Source organism: Typopeltis vanoorti, chromosome 3 (genome assembly GCF_054136105.1).
Source record: "Typopeltis vanoorti isolate ZY-2024b chromosome 3, IOZ_Tvanoo_1.0, whole genome shotgun sequence".
In the NCBI taxonomy this organism is placed as follows: Eukaryota; Metazoa; Arthropoda; class Arachnida; order Uropygi; family Thelyphonidae; genus Typopeltis; species Typopeltis vanoorti.
In genome coordinates, this window is record NC_143551.1 from 165,421,056 (window position 1) to 165,445,478 (window position 24,423).

Genomic DNA, 24,423 nt, shown 5'->3' on the forward strand with positions numbered 1-24,423 from the left:
TCCTACTTTTTTCCCATATAATATTTGTATATCTGAGTCTGTCCATTCACATCCTGTTTTCTTTTTTAATATTGATCCCACACATGAGAGATTGAAGAGCCTATAAGAACATCAGTGCCATGTGTAGATCAGGATTGAGATAGAAGTTTATTTGCTTTTTTTTTTGAAGAGTTGCATGTTGTAGTTGTTTGGAAATACTTCATGACAAAGACTGTTCCAGAGGACAGAAGTGGATGGAAAAAAGAGAAAGAATAGAAGCAGATTTGCATTTGTGTTTGCAGTTGCACAGTAAAGGGATGCTGAGCAGCACCAGGTGTCTACCAGATTCCGTGCTCTTGTGGATTATCTTATTTCGGACAAACAGGAAGATCTGCCTCTATTCGACTAAAAGAACACCAATCTTATATTGAATACTTTAAACCTGAAAAGTCTGGACTTGCAGAACATGCCATCTTCACTAGACATAAAGTTCATTGGAGAAAGACAAGAGTTCTTCACAAAAGTCGGTTCCTCATGGAATGCCTTTATAAAGAAACATGTGAAACTCTGCTTCATTCTCCTAACTTAAACAGATCCGACGGCTTACGTCTGTCCCCTTTATGGGAGATAGTACTTTACACATCAGCTAATCTTTCCTAACTTTTTATTGTATTTTTTTTTTTTTTTTTTTTTAAAGGAAATTTATTGATCTTTTTAGTTATCTTACACCAGCTACTTATGTGGCACTTTTTGGAATTGTCAGTTATTGTTTAATTTGAGCTTAATATGTACTGAAGATACCTGTGACACACAGGTGAAAATTATACTATTAAATAATCTTTGTACGCGAGTTTTTTCCATTATTAATTTTGTATCGATATGTCTGCTCACGGTATACCGCTTTTAAAACTTTTTGTAATAACAGGTGTAACAGAAAGGAATGATGGTTGCCAATTAAAACACTATACCTGTGATACAGAGGTCGAAGTGAATCTGTAAGAGAGGGATCATTTATGAGCCTAATTGCTTGCCTCTGGATGACATCAAGGATTTTAAGGAAAGGTTTAGATGCCCCACCCCAAACACATGAGCAGTATTCTAAACATTGATGGATTTGGGATTTGCATATAGTTAAGAGTTGGTTGGGTGTAAAATAGACTCTTGAACAAAAGAGAATGCCTAGTTTCTTGGATGCTTAAGAGGCTACTGATGTAATGTGTTTATGCCAGGAAAGACTGGAGGCTAATGTTAGTCCAAGCAAGAAGATTTGATCTCATCTTTTGATTTGTGTATTACAGAGAGTAAGGGTAGGCAAGCTTGGGATCTCTTTTGCACGAGAAAAGCACGACCTGTGTTTTAGTGGCATTGAACATGACAAGGGTGTTTTTAGATCAATGTTTAAGGCACTAGTTGTAGATGATCTTGTAGCCTGGGATGTCAGAGTACTGAATGGTTTATCAAATGAGTAGGCCAAGTGGAGAATGCTTTTGTCTCCAAAGTTGTGGATTTGTGTATAAGAGAAAGTAGATGATAGGACAGAGACTTGAGGCACTGCAGAACTGGTGGCTCTTGAAGAGAGGGAACCATCTGCCATGACTTGCATAGAACAACCAGAGAGAATGCTGGCTACCCAATTACAGAGGGCAGCAGGGAGACCAAAGGATGGCAGTTTGTTTAGTAAGCCTTGATGCCACACATGGTCAAAAGCTTGGGAAATGTCAAGGTCGACAGTACAAGTTTCTTCAAACCTTTCCATGGTAAGTGTCGTGGTTGGGCGATAAAAACTATGAGGTTAACTGCAGATTTTTGAATGGCTTAATCTATGCTGGTGGTCGCTGATTAATTCATGGGTTTCTAAATAGTGGAGAAATTGCTATTGGTGACTTTTTTCAATATTTTGGAGAAGACAGAGGTGATGTCAATTGGTCAGTAGTTTGATAGTCAACTTCTATTACATTTTTTTTTTTTTTAGAATAGGATGGATATGAGATTGCATCCATGTGTTGGGATAAGTACCAGATGTGTATAATAATTATAGAGGAGTAAGATCTGGAGTAGAATGTTAGAGAACAACTGGAGAGATACCATCAGGACCAGAAGACTTTTTAGTATCAAGTTATTTAGTACAAAATATTAAGAGATTCAATATCCAGTTATTTAGTAGTTTTCTGATGCATTTTTGTCAAAAAACAATAGGAGACATACAGTGCTTAAATTCTAGTATTGTAGAAGGGAGGTGATTTTCCTTGGTCATCTATGCAGGAGTTTGAGGAAAACAGCAATGCCAGGAGGTCAGATTATCTTTGGGTGAAATAACAGTGATTCCATTAGGATGAGAGAAAGGTGAAAGTGTAGGAGAGCAGAAGTTGTGTCCTTAGCAAGGGACCAGAAGGCACAGCTTCCATTTGGAAAGGAGGCAAGTTTTCAGCTGTTAATCTTTATGAAATTGGATGGGGATCTGCTGATGTCTGATTTGCATGTGTTGTGTGCTTTGGCATAGGCAGAATATAAAGCTATAGTTCTTGATACGAGCCACATGCACTAAGTTGAATTTTTTTCTTCGACTGCTTTGATACATTTTTCGTTGAACCAGGACTTGGAAAGTGGATGAGGATTATGGGTTGAATGGGGGATGACAGTGTCTTCTTGGCAGTGAAAATAATTTCTGTAACTTGTTTGCAGCAGGTGTTGGGATCAGATGAGTAGAAACAATAGTCAGATTAGAGGAGTAAAAATTTCAGAGGTCATCCCAACTGGCTCCTTTGTAGTGCCAGACGATATAAGGCTGGGAGAGGATGGAAGAGAGACATTCTTTGAGAGAGGAGACTTGTATAAGATTGTGGCCTAATTTGCTGAGTGGAGAGGAGAGATGACCTCTCCGGTGTATCTGGAGAGTGAAGAAGGTTATTAGAAATTAGCGTGGATAGATGTGCAATTTGTGTTAGGTCACTACTTATAGCAAAGACTTCTGCTTCTCATCCTGCTTGGTCGGTAGTGTTAGAGTAGCCAGTTGAAATTGTGGATGTTAATGTTGCCCAGGGAGATAGCTGGATTGCAGGTGGTCAAGTTTTATTGGAAAGGAATGTAAAGCTATCCGAGTGGTTATCAATGTTTGGAGACCAATAAATACAACAAATGAATGTTATTAAATTGGTCAAGGAAACCTTGAACCCAGAGAAGGTCAAAAGCAGGGTATCCTAATTAGCCATTCTCTGGTAGGCTATGTCAAATTTTACAAAGGCAAATGTGCCAGCCAACCTTGTGGTGAAAAGAATTGTAAGGAATTGTAACAGAACGTTTCTGTCAGGAATAAGATATCTGGTCCGGAAGACTGCAAGTGATGGTGAATGTCATTTATGTTTGTGTTAATGCCACAGATTTCAGTAAAGTGAATATAAAAGTGAATTTTTAGTGAAGAGATTCTGGCATGGTTTATGTGGCATGAAGTGTCTTTAATTCTTTTTAAAACTTTCTACATATATATTTTTTTTTCTTTTCAATGTGATACTTATATTTATTCTGATCAAAACTAAATGGTTATTGATCACTTCCAATTTCAAATTTTCTGAAGATAATGATGTCAAGAATAACAATCAGAAGACTTTTCTTATTTCTCATGTATTCTCTTCATGTCTGAATGACATGAGACTACCTCTACTTATGAGAAGCATGAAGTAACTTGAAAAAGTTCCATGTTTGGTCTGTATAGCAAGGTCTATGGATGAGGTAAGGAATAAATAAAAATAGAAAAAAATTTTTTTTACCTTGATTGGACCTGTGATTTCAATCAGGATTTCTCCATGACTGCAGGTTGTAAAGAGTTCATCTATTCCTGTCTTGGGCCTTTCTTCTCCATTTTCTTCCAACTTTCTTAATCATTGGGTCTTCCCACCTTAAGACTGGTCTTCCAGGTTTCCTTTTGGTATCTCTCAGATACCAATGTGTTACTCTGACTGTCCATCTGTTCTCTCACATTCTGGTGAGATGTCCTGCCCATCAACTTTTGCTGTTGTAGATTGCTTTTATTACATCTTTGAGTCCAGACTTCTTCCTGATTTCTGTGTGTCTATTTTATTTATATTGCACATTCTTCTTTCTATTGAGTTGTTATTAAGCCTTGTTCTTCTTTTAAAGTTGTGTTCCATGTTTCACTGCCATAAGTTAATGCTGGTAGGATGTGACTATTGAAAAAGTGGGCTCTTATTTCTATATCTATGTTTTGATTGGTGATTTTATTTTGTTGAAGGCTATCCAAGCAGCTCTTTTTCTCCTCGCCATTTCATTTGATATGTAGTTATTCATTTTTATGGACTGGACAAGGTAGATGTAATCTTACTTTTTCAATAGTGTTGGATTCTAGATTTTTTTTTTATAGGTTTATAAAATAACCTTTCATGGGTGGGATCCACATTAAAAAAAAAAAAAAAAAAGACTAGTTAATAACATCGAATCCTCTCCACCAATTCCACATTTCCAAGAAACCCAGACAATCAAAAGAGTGCATAATAGTATTCTACATGTGATAATAAAAAAAAAAAGCTACAAACAAGAATAAAAATCTCCTTATTGCTTGGCAATGTTTCTTCATATTCAAGTGATTCCTTGAACTGTTCTGCCCACTTTAGGATCCTATGAATTTCTACTCCCTGTTCACCATCACTTCCAAATTGATAGCCACATCAATTTCTTCAGTGGATCCAATCAGTATGATACTCAGCTTGCAATCTCTTCAGCCCAAAGTGCATAACCTCACACTTTGCATGTTACACTGGTAACCATTATCCTCACCCACACTTTCAGTCTATTCAAACCATCCTGCAGGTTTTCTTATATCACATTTATTAATTACTGCTCTCTTCCAAATTTAGCATCGTTGGGAAAAAAATTGGATATTCTAGCAGTGGTTCAAGTCCTGAGACACACTACTCCACCTATCTTTCTGTGATTTAACTTTGCTTTTACTATATATTACTCTCCTATTAATGTCTGTCCATCAGATATTCTTTTATCCAAGTCATAATCTGATCAGTAATAGAGTTTTGTATCGAATGCTACAGAATGTCTTCTGAAAGTCTTTTAACTCACTGTTTCTAACCCACTTTTATTGTAGTAAGTGATTAAATTATTAAGACAAAACACATATGAATATGATACTCTATGAAAAGCAGCATTGTTAGTAACTCGGGATTGGTAGTGGTTAAGGTACCAGAAAAGCTGATCATGGACAGAATTCAGGAATGGATATCATATTCCTATCTTCCCATTCTTGAATTCTGCCTTTGATCAGCTTATCCAATACTTTAACTACCACCAATCCTGGGCTACTCATTGGTCTGTAATTTGCTATCTCTATTTTTGAGTCTGTAGCAGGATAATCCTGTCTTCTTTCTATTAATATCATGAACACCTTTATTCTGTTAATATCATAAACATCTTCAGTTTACCTACTTCTATTCTTATATCAATCCCTGTAACATAAGTCAATGCTTTATCAACAGCTTCATCATGCAGACTAACAAAATGAGAGGTGAAAAGGTTAGCCATACAAGTTAGTAATTCTCTATCCATTTGGATACTGAATGTAATGTTCTGGCAATATGGAACTCAGTGACCAAACTCTACTCCGTATAGGATTAAATCAAAAAGCACAATGATGATACACAGTGAAATGTCATGCAGGCCAGGGGATCACTCAATTAAACAATATCCTCCCCCACATTTTGGTCAGAAAACCAAAACAGCATAAACACGGAAGTCAACTACTGGAACAAACTTGACATCACAACATCAGCAGAACTGAAGACAGGTACAATCAACATTAGAATTATCACCACTAGATAAGGATGGAACTCAAAGAAGAATTAGAAAATTACCACATTAAAATAATTGCTGTTATCAAAACAAAAGAATAAACCAGGCAAATCTTATCTTGTAGTATCACTTCTACACAAAAATGATACTATAAGGTGTTATATTCAGGTAATAGTGATCAGGAAAAGAAAAGAGTAGCTACAGTATTCAATAGAGAGGTTAACCTCTGAATGGCAAATGGTTGCAAATAGAATGATGTGGGTAAATTTCAATGACAGGGAACTGGATAATGAAACTTATTTGTGCTTATAATGCTAAAGAATCTTCTATTGTTGAAGAATTTTTCACATCATTAAAGAAGACAGCCAACACAGAGAAAAAAGGTCCTGGTTGAATATCTATGTGATAGAACACAAGAAAAATCACTTGGAAAAAATTTGGAGAAAAAAAAGAGCAAAGTTAATAATAATGCTAAGTAATTATTGGACTTCTGTTTAACGAATAGCTAGTCATCATTACTAACACCATACTGCAATATAAAGAATGTAAAAATTCACAAGCAGCAAACCCATAAGAAATAAAAATGTCTTATTTGCCTATGGTACTGTTTCTAATAACAGCTTTATGCAGGTTCAGGATATGAGAGCATTTAAGGTATGCAAAATAAAAGTGATCATCTTCTGTTTTGAACAAAATGAAGTCATATCATTTGAAAAGAAAAATATTTGCAAAAAGTTTAAAAAAGAATCACAATCAAGCAGCTTTCAGAGGTAAACTGCAGACTCAAGTATATAACAGGAGGGGAAAAAAATAAATAAAAGAGAAAACAAAAAACAACCTTGGAGTCTCAGTTGCGAGAATGAAGAAAACATGGATTGATTCAGCCAGAGAGGGATGTGTGTGTTGTGAAGTTTTCTGAAAGGACAGAAAAATCCTACTCAGGGAAGAACACTGTTCTTCCCTGAGATAAAAAGTTGAAAATTATGATAATATTACATGGATTAGTAATAAGTTTTGTAGATCTCAAAAAGACATAAGAAGTGCCAAGAAGAAAGCCATTCAAAATACTTATCAATAGCAATATAAAAAAATACAGCTTGATGTTAAATTATGTGAAAAACAAGGGTGCACACTATCATCACTCTTATTCATTATCTATGTGGATCATGTTACTGTATAAAGGGGCATTAAAATATTGAAATCTTAAGTAGTCAAACGCTTTACTTATGCAGATGATATTATACTCCTAAATAAATCCAGCAAACGTCTTGAATCCTGAAGACAAATCAAAGTGAATAATTGCTGTAATAAATTTGGCATGAAAATGAGCAATAAAAAGACAAAAACTATAAATAGAAGGAATATCAAAAACTTAATGAAGAAAATTTTTAGTGAAAACGGCAAATGAAATATGGAATGTTAGCAAAAGAGGAATAGCAAAAAAAAAAAAAAAAAGACCCAGAAAAGACCTAGGTGGACTAAAACAGTTAAAAAATGAATTAGAAGACCAAAATAAAATACAGGCTCTGATAATACCAGAGCCCTGACAAAAAACAGTCTAACCTGGAGGGAAAACTGTTAATAGGAAAGTAGTAAAAACGTAAATCTAATCATGTGGTGCTATCATAGTATCTTGTGCACTCCTTCATGTCAGGAATTTCATGGTGATGAAAACTGATGAGAGATGGTTAGTAATAATGTAAACGCATCCTGCAGCACTTTTAGGCACATTTAAAGAAATGATGGTTTGCGTTACTTATCCAGTCAACTATGCTGGAGAAATGTGAGTTACAAGAATCCCAACAAATATCACTGTTATAAACATAATAATCATTGTTGTCTTAAATAATAATAATAAAAACATGCTTAAATGATCTTGAGCTTACCATTTCCATAAGGAGATCCTGTGTAAGGAAAGAATCATGTGCTATATTATATATCATCTGCATTGGGCGCCCGTATTCATGTGGACGGTGCTGTAAAAAAGTATTTCATTTAAAGCATAAACAGAAGATAGGACGTTAGTAATGATGTAACTTTTCATGTAGTACTATCAAAAGATCCTAATTTCATCATCATCATCATAATTTGATGATGATGATGATGAAAAATTTTAATAAAGTGCACTGTATGTTTTCCTAATAAATATTATTATTATTACACCCTCCATGGAGTTGACAGACTCATCATGGTTCATTCAACTGACAATATATTTATCATATAGAATCTTAAAATCTTTAATATTCCTTGCAATAACAACACAATCTAGTAAATTTCATTCATTGACAATTCTCCATGTAAAAAAATCTACTCCTACCACCCTTCTTCACCACACTTTTACATAACTTCCAGGAATGATTCTTTCCCTCTCACCATCTTTTTATAATCCTCTCTGGATTAATCTGATAAAATACTCTCACTAACTTAAATGTATCTATAATATCACCTCTCTTCCCCCTATCCACCAAACTATGCAATCCACATTTCATCAACCTCTCTCCATAGCCAGCATTCCAAACTCCTGATATTGTCTTACTCACTTGTCTCTGGACCCTCTCCAATGTCTCCACATCACACTTAAAACCAGGTGACCAGATCTGAACAGAATAGTCCAAGTGTGGTCTGACCAGTGACTTATACAGTGGCACAACCACTTCCTTATCCTTGCATGTTAGTGTACTTTTTATCATAGCAGCACTACGATGTGCAGCCTTTGTGACACTAGCAATATGCCCTCTAAACTTCAGTCTACTGTCAACCATCACTCCCAAATCTCTAATTTCATCCACTTCCTGCAGTATGGCACCATCGATATAGTACACAGTCTTATATTTCTGCACTCCAAAATGCAACATCTTGCGCTTATTGATATTAAAACTACAACCCCACTCTTTTTTCCAAGTAAAAAATCTATTCAAATCTTCCTGAAGGGAACATCAGCAGTGCTACTTATAATTCTTTCCAATTTTGCATCATCAGCAAATAACTGAAGATCCCCAGTCAGTTCACATGATATATCATTTACAAACAAGTTAAACAGCAGGGGCCCGAGAACAGAACCCTTGGGCATGCCACTCATTACCCTTCTTTTTTGAGAACTGCTCCATCATACACAACTTGCTGGTATCGTTCATTTTTCGTGGGAAATAATTTATAATGGGAAAGAATGCAAAATCTTACGGAACATCAACTAAGAGATTTTGTTGAAGATTTGTGTCCAATATATTATACTAGTTTTGTGTGCATTACAGGACACTTCAGGAAGTATGAAATAAAAAAAAAACAACAACTGATATTATAATAACTGGGTCAACAAGCAAGCTAAGATTAAATTGTTTGTGTGGGATTTGCTGTGGCACAAACAGGCTGATCAGGAGATATCCACATGTCAGAGCACATCAAGGACATGAAGGGGAAAAAAATATAATAAAATAAAAAAATAAATAAATCTAAATCTGCACTAGTGTTACATAAAATAGAAACTAATAATCAATGCAGGCCATTTCTGTACACTGCCTTAGTACAAGTTATATATTTGGTTTAATCCTTTATCCAAGTGCAACCAAACAAAGTATGCGCCTGAAGTATTTTCATGATTGGGGCAGCTTGTGGTAAAGGTGGGATAAATTCTGATCACTTGTCTTAGTATCTCCCATAATGCAAAGCACATCTCCTTGTGAACATGTATACTGCTATGCATTAAGGGAAGGGTCACTACCCAGACAGGTTTTGACCTTTATTGAGGTCTCATCAGTGGGAGCCAGACCCAGAGGTGGTGATGCTAAGGTGGAAGTAAGGGAGTAGTCATATCACCATATACCAGTTGCCAAAGGTGTCAACGTCTTATTACTAAAATTCTCTGGATTAGAGATAGCTGATGGAAGTTTTTACACTTGGTTATGCTACCAATTATATATTTGGTATAATATATATAATTCAGTTTCACATTCAGTTTTACTTCCCTTTTTTATATATGAGGGTGGTCTGAAAAGTTCTCGGCCTAACAATGAAAAAACAAATTTATAATTTCAAAATTATTTTTATTTTTCAACATAATCTCCCTTAAGACTAATACATTTATTCCAGTAATGCTCCAGCGCCATTATCCCGTCCCTGTAGTGGTTCTCTGTAAGATCTGCAAAGTACCCCACTACAGCTGAAATCACCTCTTGATTCGAAGAAAAACACTGACTAGTGAGGAAGAGTTTTAGTTTTGGGAAGAGATAGAAATCAGAGGGAGCCAAATCTGGGGAATAGGGTGGATGTTCCAACAATGCATAGTTCAGATCCCTTAATTTTCCCATTGCAAAAACACCTTTGTGTGCAGGTGCATTGTCCTGATGAAAGATGATTTTTTTTCTTCTGCAAACTGGGTCTTTTCTCAAGACTTTTTTTTATCCAGTCTGGTTAAAAGATCAGAATAATATTTCCCAGTTATTGTTTCACCCTTTTCAAGATAATTAATAAACAAAATGCTTTTAGCATCCCAAAACACCGATGCCATGACCTATCCTGCTGATGGAATCAGCTTAGTCTTCTTTGGCGCTGAACAACAGGCTTCAGTCCACTGTTTTGACTGCTGTTTGGATTCTGGTGTGTAATGGTAAATCCAAGTCCCATCCATAGTAATAAATTGATGCACAAAATCAGTTTTATTCTTTAAAACGTTCCAAGCACTGTTCAAAGATTTTCATGCAAGTGCGTTTTTGATCTGCTGTGAGCAAGCACACGGCACCCATCTTGCACAAAGCTTTTTCATTTGCAATTCTTCATGCAAAATATATCCTACACGTTCATTTGAAATGCCTATAGTCTCAGCAATTTCACGCACTCTGACTCGCCGGTCAACCAATACCATATTGTGCACTTGATCAATGATTTCTTGTGTTGTTACACTTTTTGGATGTCCTTCACATGGATCATCTTCAAGGGTATGGCCATGTTTAAACTCGCCAGTGCATTTCTTAATTGTCGAAAACGATGGAGAAGAGTGACCATAAACTTTTATGCACTTCGAATGAATTTCTTTCGGCATTAAACCTTCTTTTACAAAGAATTTTATAACCGCACAATACTCATTTTTGTCCATTTCAAGGGATACAGACTTTGCTAGAGACTGCTTTATAAAACAAACTACTTGATAGAATGACTTGTAATTCCACATGGATGCTTATGACAGATGTACCAACTGAGAAAAAAAAATTGTGCCAATAGTGTTGCCATCTATGGTCAAGGCAGAGAATTTTTCAGACCACCCACGTATAGATACTATGAGAGCTCTCTATTCCAATCATGTGAAATTAGACCATCTCACCATGTCCTTCTGAATTATGCAGTGCAGCCACTGTAAAACTATTATACCTCCATATTTAAGCATTTCTGGTCAAATATCATTCACTCCAGCTGCCTTTCCACATTTCAGATTTTTGGTGACATTTTCAGACTTTTTCCTACTTTAATATGGATATATGTTCCTGATTGTATTCTTGTTGAGTGTTTTCTACAACACTGACACTGCTTGTTTCATTTAGTGAAATTTCAAAGTAATTACTCAACATCTAGTTTTTTTAGCAGGGTTTTTTCTCCCGAAAACTCGGGTTTTTCATCCTGCATAACAAATCAGCCCTTCAGAACACACGCAATTTACAGACAAAATATACTAGAGCAAGAACAAGATATTTCTTCATAATCATCAAATTCCTGCCATGTACCCTCAAGGAATGTACAGGATATGATAGTACCACATGAAAAAATTACATCATTACTAACTTCCTATCTACAATTTTCCTCCAAATCAGTCTGTTACTTGTCAAGACTCCAACATCATCAGATCTTATATTTCTATCGTCTAAGGCACTCTGTACCGTATCAATCCACCTATATCTTGGTCTTCCTCTGGGTCGTTTTGCTGACAACCTGGCAAAGAACACTTGTTTTGCTAATCTTTCCTCTCCCAATCTCTTTAAGTGACCATACCACCTGAGATTAGCTCTGCTAATGCATTCCTGGATGCTGACAATGTCAAGTTCTTTCCTAAACTCCTCGTTTTTAATATGATATTGCCATTGATGCCATCTGTTCACGCCTCTAATCTTTCTCAGGACTCTCATATCTGCGGGCTCTAGTCTTTGGTCAAGTGTTTTACTTCTGACCCAGCTCGCAGATCCATAAGTTAAAACTGGTTTGAACACTGTCTTGTATACAGCTAATTTAGTTTTCTGACTAATTTCTCTCTTATTCCATATGAATTTATTCAATTGACTTCCCACCATACCAGCTTTGCTGATTCTGTTGTCTATTTCTATATTTAATTTACCATCGTCACGAAAAATCGTGCCTAAGTAGTTGAAATGTTTTACTTGTTCCACAGGTTCTCCATTCACAACACAGCTGACATTTTCAATGATTCTGCCTATTTTCATTGTCTTTGTCTTTTTATTGCTGACCATCATACCATATCTATTACAACAGTTATTCAATTTAGTCAGAGAATCTTGCAAACTTGTAGTGGATTTATTTAGAAGTATAACATCATCCGCATAAATCAAAGAGCTGACATTAACATCTCCAATTTTGATATCATGTTTAATACCACTTTCCTTCATAATGTGATCCATATAGATAATGAATAACAGAGGGGATAATGTACATCCTTGTCTCACACCAGATTTAACATTAAACCATCTTCCTGTACTTCCTTCAATTCTAACTGCTGACTTACAACTCAAATAAATACTAAGTATTGCTTGATATAATGCCCCATTGGCACCATATAACTGTAGCTTATTGAATAGCTTTTCTCTTGGCACCTTGTCATATGCCTTTTTCCAAATCGACAAAACTCAAATAGAGATCTTTGTTATATTCCCATGATTTCTCAACTATTTGTCGTAAAGTGAAGATCTGATCCTGACAGCCTCTATTTGGCCGGAATCCAGCTTGTTCTTCACCCAGCTTTTCTTCCACAATTCTTCTCAATCATTTTTCAAGTATACATTCATAGATCTTGCCAGGAACACTCAGTAGGGAAATACCTCAGTAATTCTCACATTCAGTTTTATTTCCCTTTTTATATATGGATACAATTAGAGCTCTACTCCAATCATCGGGAATTCGTCCCTCTGTCCAGGCTTTCTGAACTATGCAGTGCAGCAACTGTAAGACTTTTATACCACCATACTTCAGCATTTCTGGTCGAATATCATCTACTCCTGCTGCCTTTCCACATTTTAAGCCTTTGATGGCTTTTTCTACTTCAAGTATGGATATGTATTCCTGACTGCATGCCTGGTCAAAGTTTTTTTACCACTGTGCTATCATCACTGCTTGTTTCATTTAGCAGTTTTTCAAAGTAATTACTCCATACTTCAAGGATATCTTTTTCTTCCGTTTTCATGTCACCTTTATCATCTCTAACTCCTTTTACAGCACTCTTTCCTCCATTCCTAAGCTTCTTCAACAACCTCCAGAATATTTTGCCACCTTCTTGATATTTATTTTCTATATTCTTGCCAAAGTCCTCCCATGACTTTTGTTTAGCTAGTTTTACACAGTGTTTAGCATTCTTGCATTTGTCTCTGTATTCTCTAAGAACACAAGCTGACTTATTTGCCAGGACCTTTTGATATGCTTTCTTCTTTTCCTTTACTGCCTGTTTAACTTCCTGTGTCCACCATGGAGTTCTAATTTTTCTATCCTTGCACACAACTTCACCACATGCCTCTCTAGCTGAATCAATCAGGGCTTTCTTCAAGGCTTGCCACTGCAAGGTTTGATTCCTGTTCTCAAATGCTTTCATTTTTTCTTCAATAATCTTTGTGTATTTAGTCTACAGTTCACATCTGAGAGCTGCTCAACTTTTATTTGCTTTAAAACTTTCTTACTTGTTATTCTTTTCAATATGAAATTCAATTTTATCCTGCTCAAGACTAAATAGTGATCACTTCCAATTTCAACTCCTCTGTAAACTCTGGTGTCCTGCACCAGGGAGAAAACATCACTATCAACAATAACATAGTCAATGAGACTTTTCTTTTTTCTTGCCTCTTCTCTCCATGTGAATTTGTGCACATTTTTATGTTGGAACATGGTGTTAGTAATAACCAGTCCATGTCTTGAGCAGAAATCCAACAGATATTTGCTATTATTATTAGCTTTGCTCTTTTCTCCAAATTTTCCCAAAACATTTTTGTATGTCTCACAATCATTTCCTACTCTGCTATTTAGATCCCCAACAAGGACCAACTTTTCCTTTTTCATTGTGTCAGATGCATTCTCTAAATCCTCAAAAAATTCCTCCACTTCTACTGTAGTAGAACCTTCTGTGGGACCATAGGCACAAATAAGTCTCCTATTCTCATATTTGTCCACATTACTCTACTTGAGACTGCCTGCCATTCAAGAAGATTAGCCTCGTATTTTGTGTTGAATACTATGGCTACTCCTTCTTTTCCTTAATTGTCATTGCCTGAATATAACATTTTGTATTTATTGCTCAGAAAGATCTCACCAGTTTTTGTCTTTTTTGTTTCAGTCACTCCTATTATGTCGATCTGGTACTTATCTAATTCCTCAGCTAGCTCCATTTCTTTGCCATTCAGGCTTCTTATGTTGATAGTACCAATCTTTAACTCTGGTGATGTTGAGTTGGGGTGTGTTTTCAGATTTGTTCCAGTAGCTGACTTTTCACTGTTCGCCCTGGTTCCCTGGCGAAAACAACGGGGCCTTGTTTAACCGGGCGACGCCCCAGCTGGCATGAAATTTTGTCATGTTGTACCATCATTTTTTATTTTGGTTTAACCAATAAGAATACAATTTGGTCGGCTAAGTCCCAAATTGCCAGCCCATCCTCGTTCGTTCAGTATCCAAGATATCCAACAGGGTGCACCACGAGAAGGTGAGGATTGGACATTAGGTCAGAAGCCCTGTCGGTTCTCCGCATTCCTTTAAAGCTATGTGGAGGTCTCCTCTCAGTTATACAGCTTTGACCCTTAAGCTCCCCCAAGATATTTCATTCTAGCAAAATTCTTGAACACGGCTGCATGACGTCATTTAAATGATGAATTCTGGTGATGAGCCATCGAAAGATGAAAGGCCAGTCAGATTCAGCCAAATGGTTGAATGTGAATCATTCTCTGGTTCACAAGCTGTGAAACCAATTCCAACAACCACAAACGGCATCCTGGAAATACAGTGATGGAAGGCCATGGACTACAACCACAGTGAGTGACAACTATTAATTCCAATTATCTGCTTGCTAAAACAGGAGTGCTGCCTCAAATTACATATGATCTGACCTTGCATCGACCACAGGAACACTGCTTCTGCTTACACTGTGTACAGGTTTCACAAAGGTGGTCTGTATGCTGGGTGACTGGTAGTCCGCATGTCCCTATCCCCCACTTCACAGAAGAGAACATATGACATGGGGCTAGGCTGCACATCAACTGGACCCAAGACTAACATGGGTTGGTACTGTTTTCAGACAAGTACCACTTTACTCTACAAATTGATACAAGGCACAATCTGATTTGGAGAGAACCAAGGGCACGTTATCATCCTCTAATATCTGTGAAATAGGCACTTATGGTAGAAGTAGCGTGATGACTTGGAGAGGCATCTTGTTGTATGTATGCACTGACCTGTAAGTGATTCCCAGTCGAACCATGAATGCTGCAACTTACAGAGAAGAGGTCCTGGATCTCTATGTTTGTCTGTATGCAGCTGCAACAGGAGACATTTATCCTCCAAGACGATAATGCTTGTTCTCATCAAGCAAAGCTCGTGGACCAATATCTTCAAGAAGAGACTAATGTATGTATGGACTAGCCAACCAGGACTCCTGACCTTCATCTTATATCCTATCAAACATGTGTAGATTTTCCTCTACATAGACTTGTTGCTGATCTCAGCCCCTCCTACTCAAAACCTTGAGGCACTTAGGAGAGTGATGCAGGAGCACTGGTTGTTATTACCAACTGAACTCATGGACATCGTTTTAAACAGCATGCAGCATTATTGTGAGTGCTGTACTGCTGTGAGGGATGAAACACCCACAAAAATTGTAAATTGATGTTTCTTTCACATCTCATATCATACTGTTTTTCATCAAATTGCATAAAAATTCATCATACAGTTTTTGAGTTATTGTGATATTTCTATTTGTTCCTTAATTTACGGAAACCAGTGTATATTAAAAAAACTCTATCCACCTCAAAAAATCCTGCAGTGATAACATTCTCAGTAATTTGACATCATTATTTATTTTTATCTTAATGAAAATGGAACTGATATATGCATATAAAAAAAATAATAAAAAAAAAATGAACAACAAAAAAAAAACACTTTTTTTTACTGGCCTTTTGGATTTGGATTTGGATCAGGAAAGCAAACACCATTTTATAAAAACCTCAATGACTATAACAAACTAAAAAGTCCTGACCAAAGTCATATAGGCACAATGCTATTCTAAAGAAAATTCACTTAGCCAATTATACATTATAATCTACTATTTCAGGGGTTTCTACAAGTTCTCTATAGTGACCTCTGAGTTCTTTAAAGAGAAAGCTGACCGTAGTAAATTTCTACTACCATCCAATGAATAACAAATTGTCTCTGATGAACTACTACAAAGGAATTATGCCAATATGGCTGCAGAAAGCACGTGACAAAGAAACTGAAAAAGAAAGTAACTGTAAAAGTTATTATATTATTACATAACACATGTAAGGAGTACCATGGTTACTGAGGACATTCTACACTATACATTACACAGTATTTCTGTTTATTAATTGTGTATTCTCTGGCTGGTCTGTCTGTTTTGTGGAAGACAAAACCTGGGTTTCTGTGGAGATTAAAAGTCTGTTCCATACTTCTATATGAAACTGGTTGACTCGTATAATCCAAAAGGCCTATATAAAACCTGGGTTCAATTCTCACAACATGAGCGGTCTTTCCAATTCTTCCAAATGTGTAATGGAGGTGTTGATTATCATCAGATGCTGATGTCCTTTAAATCTACCTAACTTCTAAGAAGTCACCCAAAATTTTGCTTTGTACAGTGTCTGTTAGATGTCCTTCTTATCATTATATCAACACATCGATGGTCCAATTCTAAAACCAAGAAGGCTAAGTGTCATTTCAGTGAAAATATTGGAATATTTTGCGGTGTCCTGGGGTGCCACGGCACACAGTTTGGGAACCACTGCACTAGATGATCAAAATAGCTAACCAGTAGGGACCAAAATACAACTGTTCTAGTACAACATTTACTATAGTGAACTTGGAGGGGGGGGGGGGGGGTAGTTATGCTTACTATTTAGTAAGGATAACTTTTTTATCTTATTATTTTTTTATTGATGAATTCCACTTATAAAAGTTAATGTCACTAAGAGTTATATAATGTAGGAATCTGCTATGGAGATTAAACAGGAAACTTTTTTTTTTTTTCAAGCTGCTGCACTCCTCTGGTAACCAGGGTGATGACATCATATGGATGATGATCATTGTCTGCCACCTAAAGACTTCACAAACTACAAATATTTATAAAGCTTTGAACATATCAGAGAGCTAAAATAAATCTTTTCATTACATAATTATCAGTATATCTAGAAAAAAAAAAAAATAGAATAAATTTTGAATATGACTCATTAACAAAGTTTCATTTAAACTACAAGGTGATCATAAAGTCACACAACCGAAAGTTTGAATTTGTACCAATTGTTTCCAAATCATTATAATCATTCCTTACGCCACTAGATGTCACCATCATATTATTACAAACTACTGGAGAAGCCAAGTTCACTGTGATGCCTAGAGGCTGTTCTCAGTGTAGCTTTGTTCATTGTGGAAGTGAAATGTCTTTTTCCCAGCCACAATGAGTTTTCATTTTGGAAAGTTATTTCGCTAATCGTTCGCATGCATTGCTGAGGAATTTCATCAGAAATATCCAGGTACAGCAGTCCCTCAAAATTTAATGATGATGTCATTATTAGTGTAGTGTTTTTGCAAAACTGGATCTGTTGCAAGTAGGAATCTCTCCAGAAGACCCCTCCATTTTGATTGACGATAAAATGGATGAGGTAAAGAGAGCACTGCAGTTGTCTCCAACAAAAAGCCTTCTGAAACTTGCCATGCAATCATCAATGTCATATAGTAGTGCTCAGAAAGTTGCGAGATCATTACATCTTCATCCATATCGTGTGCCCTCAGTTCATGAACTGAAGGATCCAGATAATGGCAAACAAATAATCTTCTGCAGATGGTTATGCTCATTCATTGAAGAACGTGGTATAGAGATGCTTGATACAGTTTTCTTCAGTGAGAGGTCCAGTTTTAACTCAGTGGGTATGTGAATAGTCAAAACAATAGAAACAATAGATTTTCATGAAAAAAGTTTTACATTCTCAAAAAACTGGAATTTGGTGTGTGATATCACAGCATCATATAGTGGCCATATAGCGCATGACTTTACCAAGACATCATCATCATTACAGTTTGATGTCAGCGAATGGCATTGTTGGTTAAAGCAAGACAGTACCACATGTCAAATAGTGCCATACATTTTTTGCTGACCATCTCATCTTGAAAGAATTGTGGCCTCCAAGATTACCATATTTATCACCACTAGATTTGTTCCTTTGGGGATATTTCAAAGGTGTTGTTTATTGGAATAATCCTCACACACTGGATAAACATTTCAACAGCAACTGAAAACATCAGTGTATGGGTGCTTCATAAGGCAGCATCAAACCTAGTAAAAAGAGCACAAATTTGCATTCACGAAGGAGGTGGCCATTTCAACATATGTTATAATGAGGTCTTGTGTTATAAAGGTCTGATTATAATCCGTATTTGTAGCTTCATTTCATATACTTGTAATTAACTTCAAAACAGATATGTGTTATTTCTGGGTTGCACGACTTTATGATCACCCGATATTAGTGCATGCAATCTATATGGAAGGCATTACTATTGTTTCATTAAACTGTTTAAACTAAACATATTTGGTCATCTTATAATTAAAATCAAAACTTATTTAATACTGATCATTTACATACAAACTTACACCTACCAGTTTCGCCAGTAAACTGTCTGGCTTTTTCAAGGTGTTTACAGAAAGACATAAAAACTAGTAAATGCAAATTGAAAGGAACATAAAACGTTGTAAACCAACTAGTAGCTAAGGTTACACGTTCGTGTGACAGAGAGGACTTATTGTTCTTATTCATTATCATGAATGCATGATTAAGTAACAAAAGAATAACATGTAAGAAAGTTTTAAAGCGAATAAAAGTTGAGCAGTTCTCAGATGTGAATTGTAGACTAAAATACACAAAGATTATTGAAGAAAAAATGAAAGAGTTTGAGAACAGGAATCAAACCTTGGAGATTCAGTGGCAAGCCTTGAAGAAAGCCCTGATTGATTAAGCTAGAGCTCTCATAATACTCATACATAAAAAGGGAAATAAAACTGAATATGAGAATTACAGATGTAGGTATTTCCCTACTGAGTGTTCCTGGTAAGATCTATGCAAGTATACTTGAGAAACGGTTGAGAAGAATTGTGGAAGAAAAGCTTGGTGAAGAACAAGCTGGATTCAGGCCAATAGAGGCTGTCAGGATCAGATCTTCACTTTACGACAAACAGTTGAGAAAGCATGGGAATATAACAAAGATCTCTATTTAAGTTTTGTCAATTTGAAAAAGGCATATGACAAGGTGCCAAGAGAGAAGCTATTCAATAAGCTACAGTTATATGGTGTCAATGGGGCATTACATCAAGCAATACTTAGTCTTCATTTGAGTTGTAAGTCAGCAGTTAGAATTGAAGGGAGTACAGGAAGATGGTTTAATGTTAAATCTGGTGTGAGACAAGGATGTACATTTTCCCCTCTGTTATTCATTATCTATATGGATCACATTATGAAGGAAAGTGGTATTAAACATGATATCAAAATTAGAGATGTTAATGTCAGCTCTTTGCTTTATGTGGACAATGTTATACTTCTAAATAAATCTGCTACAAGTCTGCAAGATTCTCTGACTAAATTGAATAACTGTTGTAATCGATATGGTATGAAAGTCAGCAATAAAAAGACAAAGACAATGAAAATAGGCAGAATCATTGAAAATTTCAACTGTGTTGTGAATGGAGAACCTGTGGAACAAGTAAAACATTTCAGCTACTTAGCATGATTTTTAGTGAAGATGGTAAATTTAATATAGAAATAGACAACAGAATCAGCAAAGCAGGTATGGTGGGAAGTCAATTGATAAATTCATACGGAATAAGAGAAATTAGTGAGAACACTAAATTGGCTGTATACAAGACCGCGTTCAAACCAGTTTTAACTTATGGATCTGAGAGCTGGGTCAGAAGTAAAACACTTGTCCAAAGACCTAGAGACCACAGATATGAGAGTCCTGAGAAAGATTAGAAGCGTGAACAGATGGTATCAATGGAATATCATATTAAAAACGAGGATATTAGGAAAGAACTTGGCATTGTCAGCATCCAGGAATGCGTTAGCAGAGTTAATCTCAGGTGGTATGGTCACTTAAATAGAATGGGAGAGGAAAGATTAGCAAAACAAGTGTTCTTTGCCAGGTTGGCAGCAAAACAACCCAGAGCAAGACCAAGATATAGGTGGATTGATATGGTACAAAGTGCCTTAGACGATAGAAATATAAGATCTGATGATGTTGGAGTCTTGACAAGTAACAGACTGATTTGGAGGAAAATTGTAGATAGGAATGTAGTAATGATGTAATTTTTTTCATGTAGTACTATCATAGTACACCCCTTGAAGGTACATGGCAGGAATTTGATGATGATGATGATGATGATATCTGTTATATAGATTTTGAAAAAGCTTTTGATTTTGTAAAATGGGATAAGATGGTGGAAGTAATGGAAAAGATTGGTATAGATTGGAAAGATAGAAGGTTAATTGTTTCACTATATATGGGACAAACTGCCATGGTGAGAGACATATATGGTACAACAGAACCAGGTATCATTGGACGAGGAATAAGACAAGGCTGTTCTCTGTCACCAATTTTGTTTAACATGTATTCTGAAGCAATGTTTAAAGAAGCACTAGAGAATTCGGAAGAAGGAATAAAGATTGGAGGTAGACAGATATTTGCAATAAGATACGCAGATTACAAGGTATTATTATCAAATACTGAAACAGGACTACAATATCTATTGAACAGATTACTGGAATCCTGCATCAATTATGGAATGAAAATTAACATATGAAAAACAAAGATAATGAAAATAACAAGGAAAGAGGCAAATATGGATATCAGAATAAATGGGGAAAAACTGAATCAAGTAAAGACATTTAAATATCTAGGAAGTGTGATTTAAATGTCTTTACTTGATTCAGTTTTTCCCCATTTATTCTGATATCCATATTTGCCTCTTTCCTTGCTATTTTCATTATCTTTGTTTTTCTTATGTTAATTTTCATTTCATAATTGATACAGGATTCCAGTAATCTGTTCAACAGATATTGTAGTCCTTTTTCAGTATTCGATAATAATGCCTTGTTATCTGCTTATTTATGATTAGCAGTGACAAAAGATGTAAAAGTGACATAAGAACAAAAATAGTGATGGGAAGAGATGCCTTTAATAGAAAATGTAATTTATTCAGAAGTAAAATGGATAGAAACTTAAAGAAAAGACTAATAAAATGTTATGTGTGGAGTGTTCCCCTCTATGCAGCTGAAACTTAGACATTGAAGAAAGAAGAAATTAAGATATTCGAAAGCTTTGAGATGTGGATTTGTAGAAGGATGGAAAAAATCAAATGGACAGATAAAATAACTAATGAAGAAGTCTTAAAAAGAATAGAAGAAGAAAGAAGTCTGCTAAGGAGGATAAAAAGAAGAAAGGGAAACTGGATCAGACATATTCCGAAAGGGAATGGAAACATCAGAGATGCCATCGAAGGAAAAATAGATGGGAAAAGACCCAGAGGAAGCGTAAGGAAAACAATGCTAGATTACATGCTGAATGAAGACAGGTACACAACCTCGAAAGAGAAGGCTCAGCACAGAAGAGAGTGGAAGGAAAGTTTTTGCTACTAAGAGAAGAGTCTGCTCAATTGCAGACTACTCAAGAAGAAGCATCATATACAGTATATATAGGAAATAAATTTACACTAGGTGTGAAAAATCAAATCTTGTAAATGGTGCCATTTTCTGCTTCACACAAACGTGCCCTTTCTTAGTGTTTCAGGTACCAGTGCTCTGATTTCGGCCCGAATATTGTTCTTTAGCTGTTGGAGTGTCTGAGTCTTGTTAACATTAACTTTTTCTTTGAGATAGCCTCATGGAAAGAAATCAGGAGTTGTTAGATCTGGAGAATGCGATGGCCAGCTTATGTCGCAACTGTGGGAAATTATTCTTCCATCCTGTTGAAACCACATGCCATGTTTATCTTGAACTGCTAGGAGTAAGAAATTTTCGATCATAGACCGATATTCATCACCTGTAACGTTGATAGGGTTCCCAATGTGGTCTTCAAAAAAGTAAGGTCCAATCACTTCTTCCAACATCACCCGACACCAGACTGTATATTTAAGGGGATGCAATTCCCTTTGGCGAAGTGCCCTAGGCTTTTCCAAACCCTAAATCCTGCAGTTTTTTTAATGAAACCATTCAAATGAAAACGTGTTTCATCTGACATTGTCAGCTTGTGGATAAATTCAGGATCTCTCTTGCTAATTCTTGAAATCTGACTGCATATTGAAATCTGTGGGCATAATCTGGTGGCTTCAGCTGTTGCACGAACTGGATTTTATATGGAAACAGGTTCAAGGTTTTTAGAATACACCAGAGTGACATCCAAGAGACTCCAACCTGTCCAGATCGCCTTTGAGTTGATGTGGTCTGGTCTTCTTCAACACTCTCCCTTACATGCTCAACTGTGGCTTCTTTCCTAACTGAACGGAGTCTGCCTGTTCATGGAAGGTCGCTTATTGAACCCCGTTCCTCAAAACGACCAATCAAACATCTAATCATTGATTTGCTTGGAGAATCTCTCATGCCATAATGGTAACGATATGCTTGCTGGATCAGAATTATTGATCCTTGGTTTTGATAATAAAATTTCACAATTTGTGTTCGCTGTTCAGTAGTGAATTTTTCCATGGTTAATCTCCAAGATCTTTATAAAATCTGTAAAGAAAAAAATAAATAATAAATAATAATTAAAAAAAGTTATTAAAACTTTAGATCCCTTTATGACTTCTGGCCCATGCTGTAGAAAATCGCCGATAATTAGTTCCTATTTAGACAGAGTTCTTTCACTTTCCATACTTTTTTTTTTTTGCAATTAGTGTTATTAATGTTGCATGGATTTCCTATTTCCAGAGGTCCAAAGACTCATCAAAACAGACCCAAAATAACCATTATTTTGGGCCTCCTTTGTCCATACATAATACTTATTATGTCAGTAAATTCATTAACTGACAATCATAATTATTTCTACAACCCATCCAAGCAAAAAATCCATCCTTGGGCTCTTGCTAACCACACTCTTACTCATCCTCTGTTATGACCCCTTGTTCTATCCCAATAGATTAAGTACTGAAAAATTTCTTCTGCGTCCATCTTTTTCTGATGGATGCAGAAGAAATAGCAAAAGTGTTACCAAAAGTGTTACCACACTTTTGGTAACATATACCCTATTTTTCTGCCTATCAACTAAACTTTGTAACCAACAAAACTTTTGATCATAGGGAGCACAAACTATATGGACCAATCACATTTCTGGCTTTTCCATTTTGAATGGTAACCATTATCTTCTGTCCCTAGCTCTATTCAAATCATCCTACAGGATCTCTACATCATTTTTATTTACTGCTGTCATCTCTAGTTTAGCATCATTAGCAAATAACTGGATATCCTCCACTTTCAAATCATACCTAGTATCATTAATTATTTAAACAAAGAAAAATGCACATGAAGTGGCAAGCTAGTCATGTTCTCCCAGAACGTTTGTCCTCTTATTTGCCACATAGTGAAAGAACTTTTTTTGGATTTCCTTTGGCTTGCTTGATTAATTTCCTCTCATAATCTGATTTTGCTTTTCTTACCACATCAGTCATCTTTCTTATCTGTGCCTTGTGCTTCTCATGAGCTTGCTGATTATATTTATCTTTACATAATATTTTCTTCTTTTTTTCCTTTCTTGTAGGGTGTGTGTGTGGAGTATCTGATATACCACACATCCCCTAATTCAGATACACCACATTTTTATTATTATTTTTTATTAGGTGAAATGTATTAATGCAAGAGATCTGGAAAGAAGATTTAAAAAAATTAAATATATCTCACATCCCCCGACTCCATTTACTGTACTATAATAGTTGGATGTGGAAATTAATTTCATGTTAAAATTAAATTCACTTGTCTTTGTCTCCATTTTAACTGATGTTAAAAAATTAGTCTTATAAAATGTTGTTGTTATTAGAATAATCTGTAACTTTAGTTATGTTATAATATTCTGCAGTAGCAGGTATGAAATGGCAGTTGAAACACGTGGTCTGGCATTATATATATTAGTTTAAGAACTGTGCTCCACTTTCAGTCAATAACGGTGAGTTTGAATTTGGCA

At 35.9% G+C, this 24,423-nt stretch overlaps 1 protein-coding gene across 3 annotated transcripts in view; it reads right to left on the reverse strand.

Moving 5' to 3' along the window:
* LOC150108726 (MPN domain-containing protein-like) overlaps positions 1-24,423 on the reverse strand; it is a 318,202-nt gene that overhangs the window by 36,235 nt on the left and 257,544 nt on the right. For all 3 annotated transcript variants that reach the window (XM_090390953.1, XM_090390954.1, XM_090390955.1), the window contains one exon: positions 7,677-7,766. In XM_090390953.1, coding sequence (XP_090247079.1) covers positions 7,677-7,766 — 90 coding nt within the window. The remainder of the gene's footprint in view (positions 1-7,676; positions 7,767-24,423) is intronic.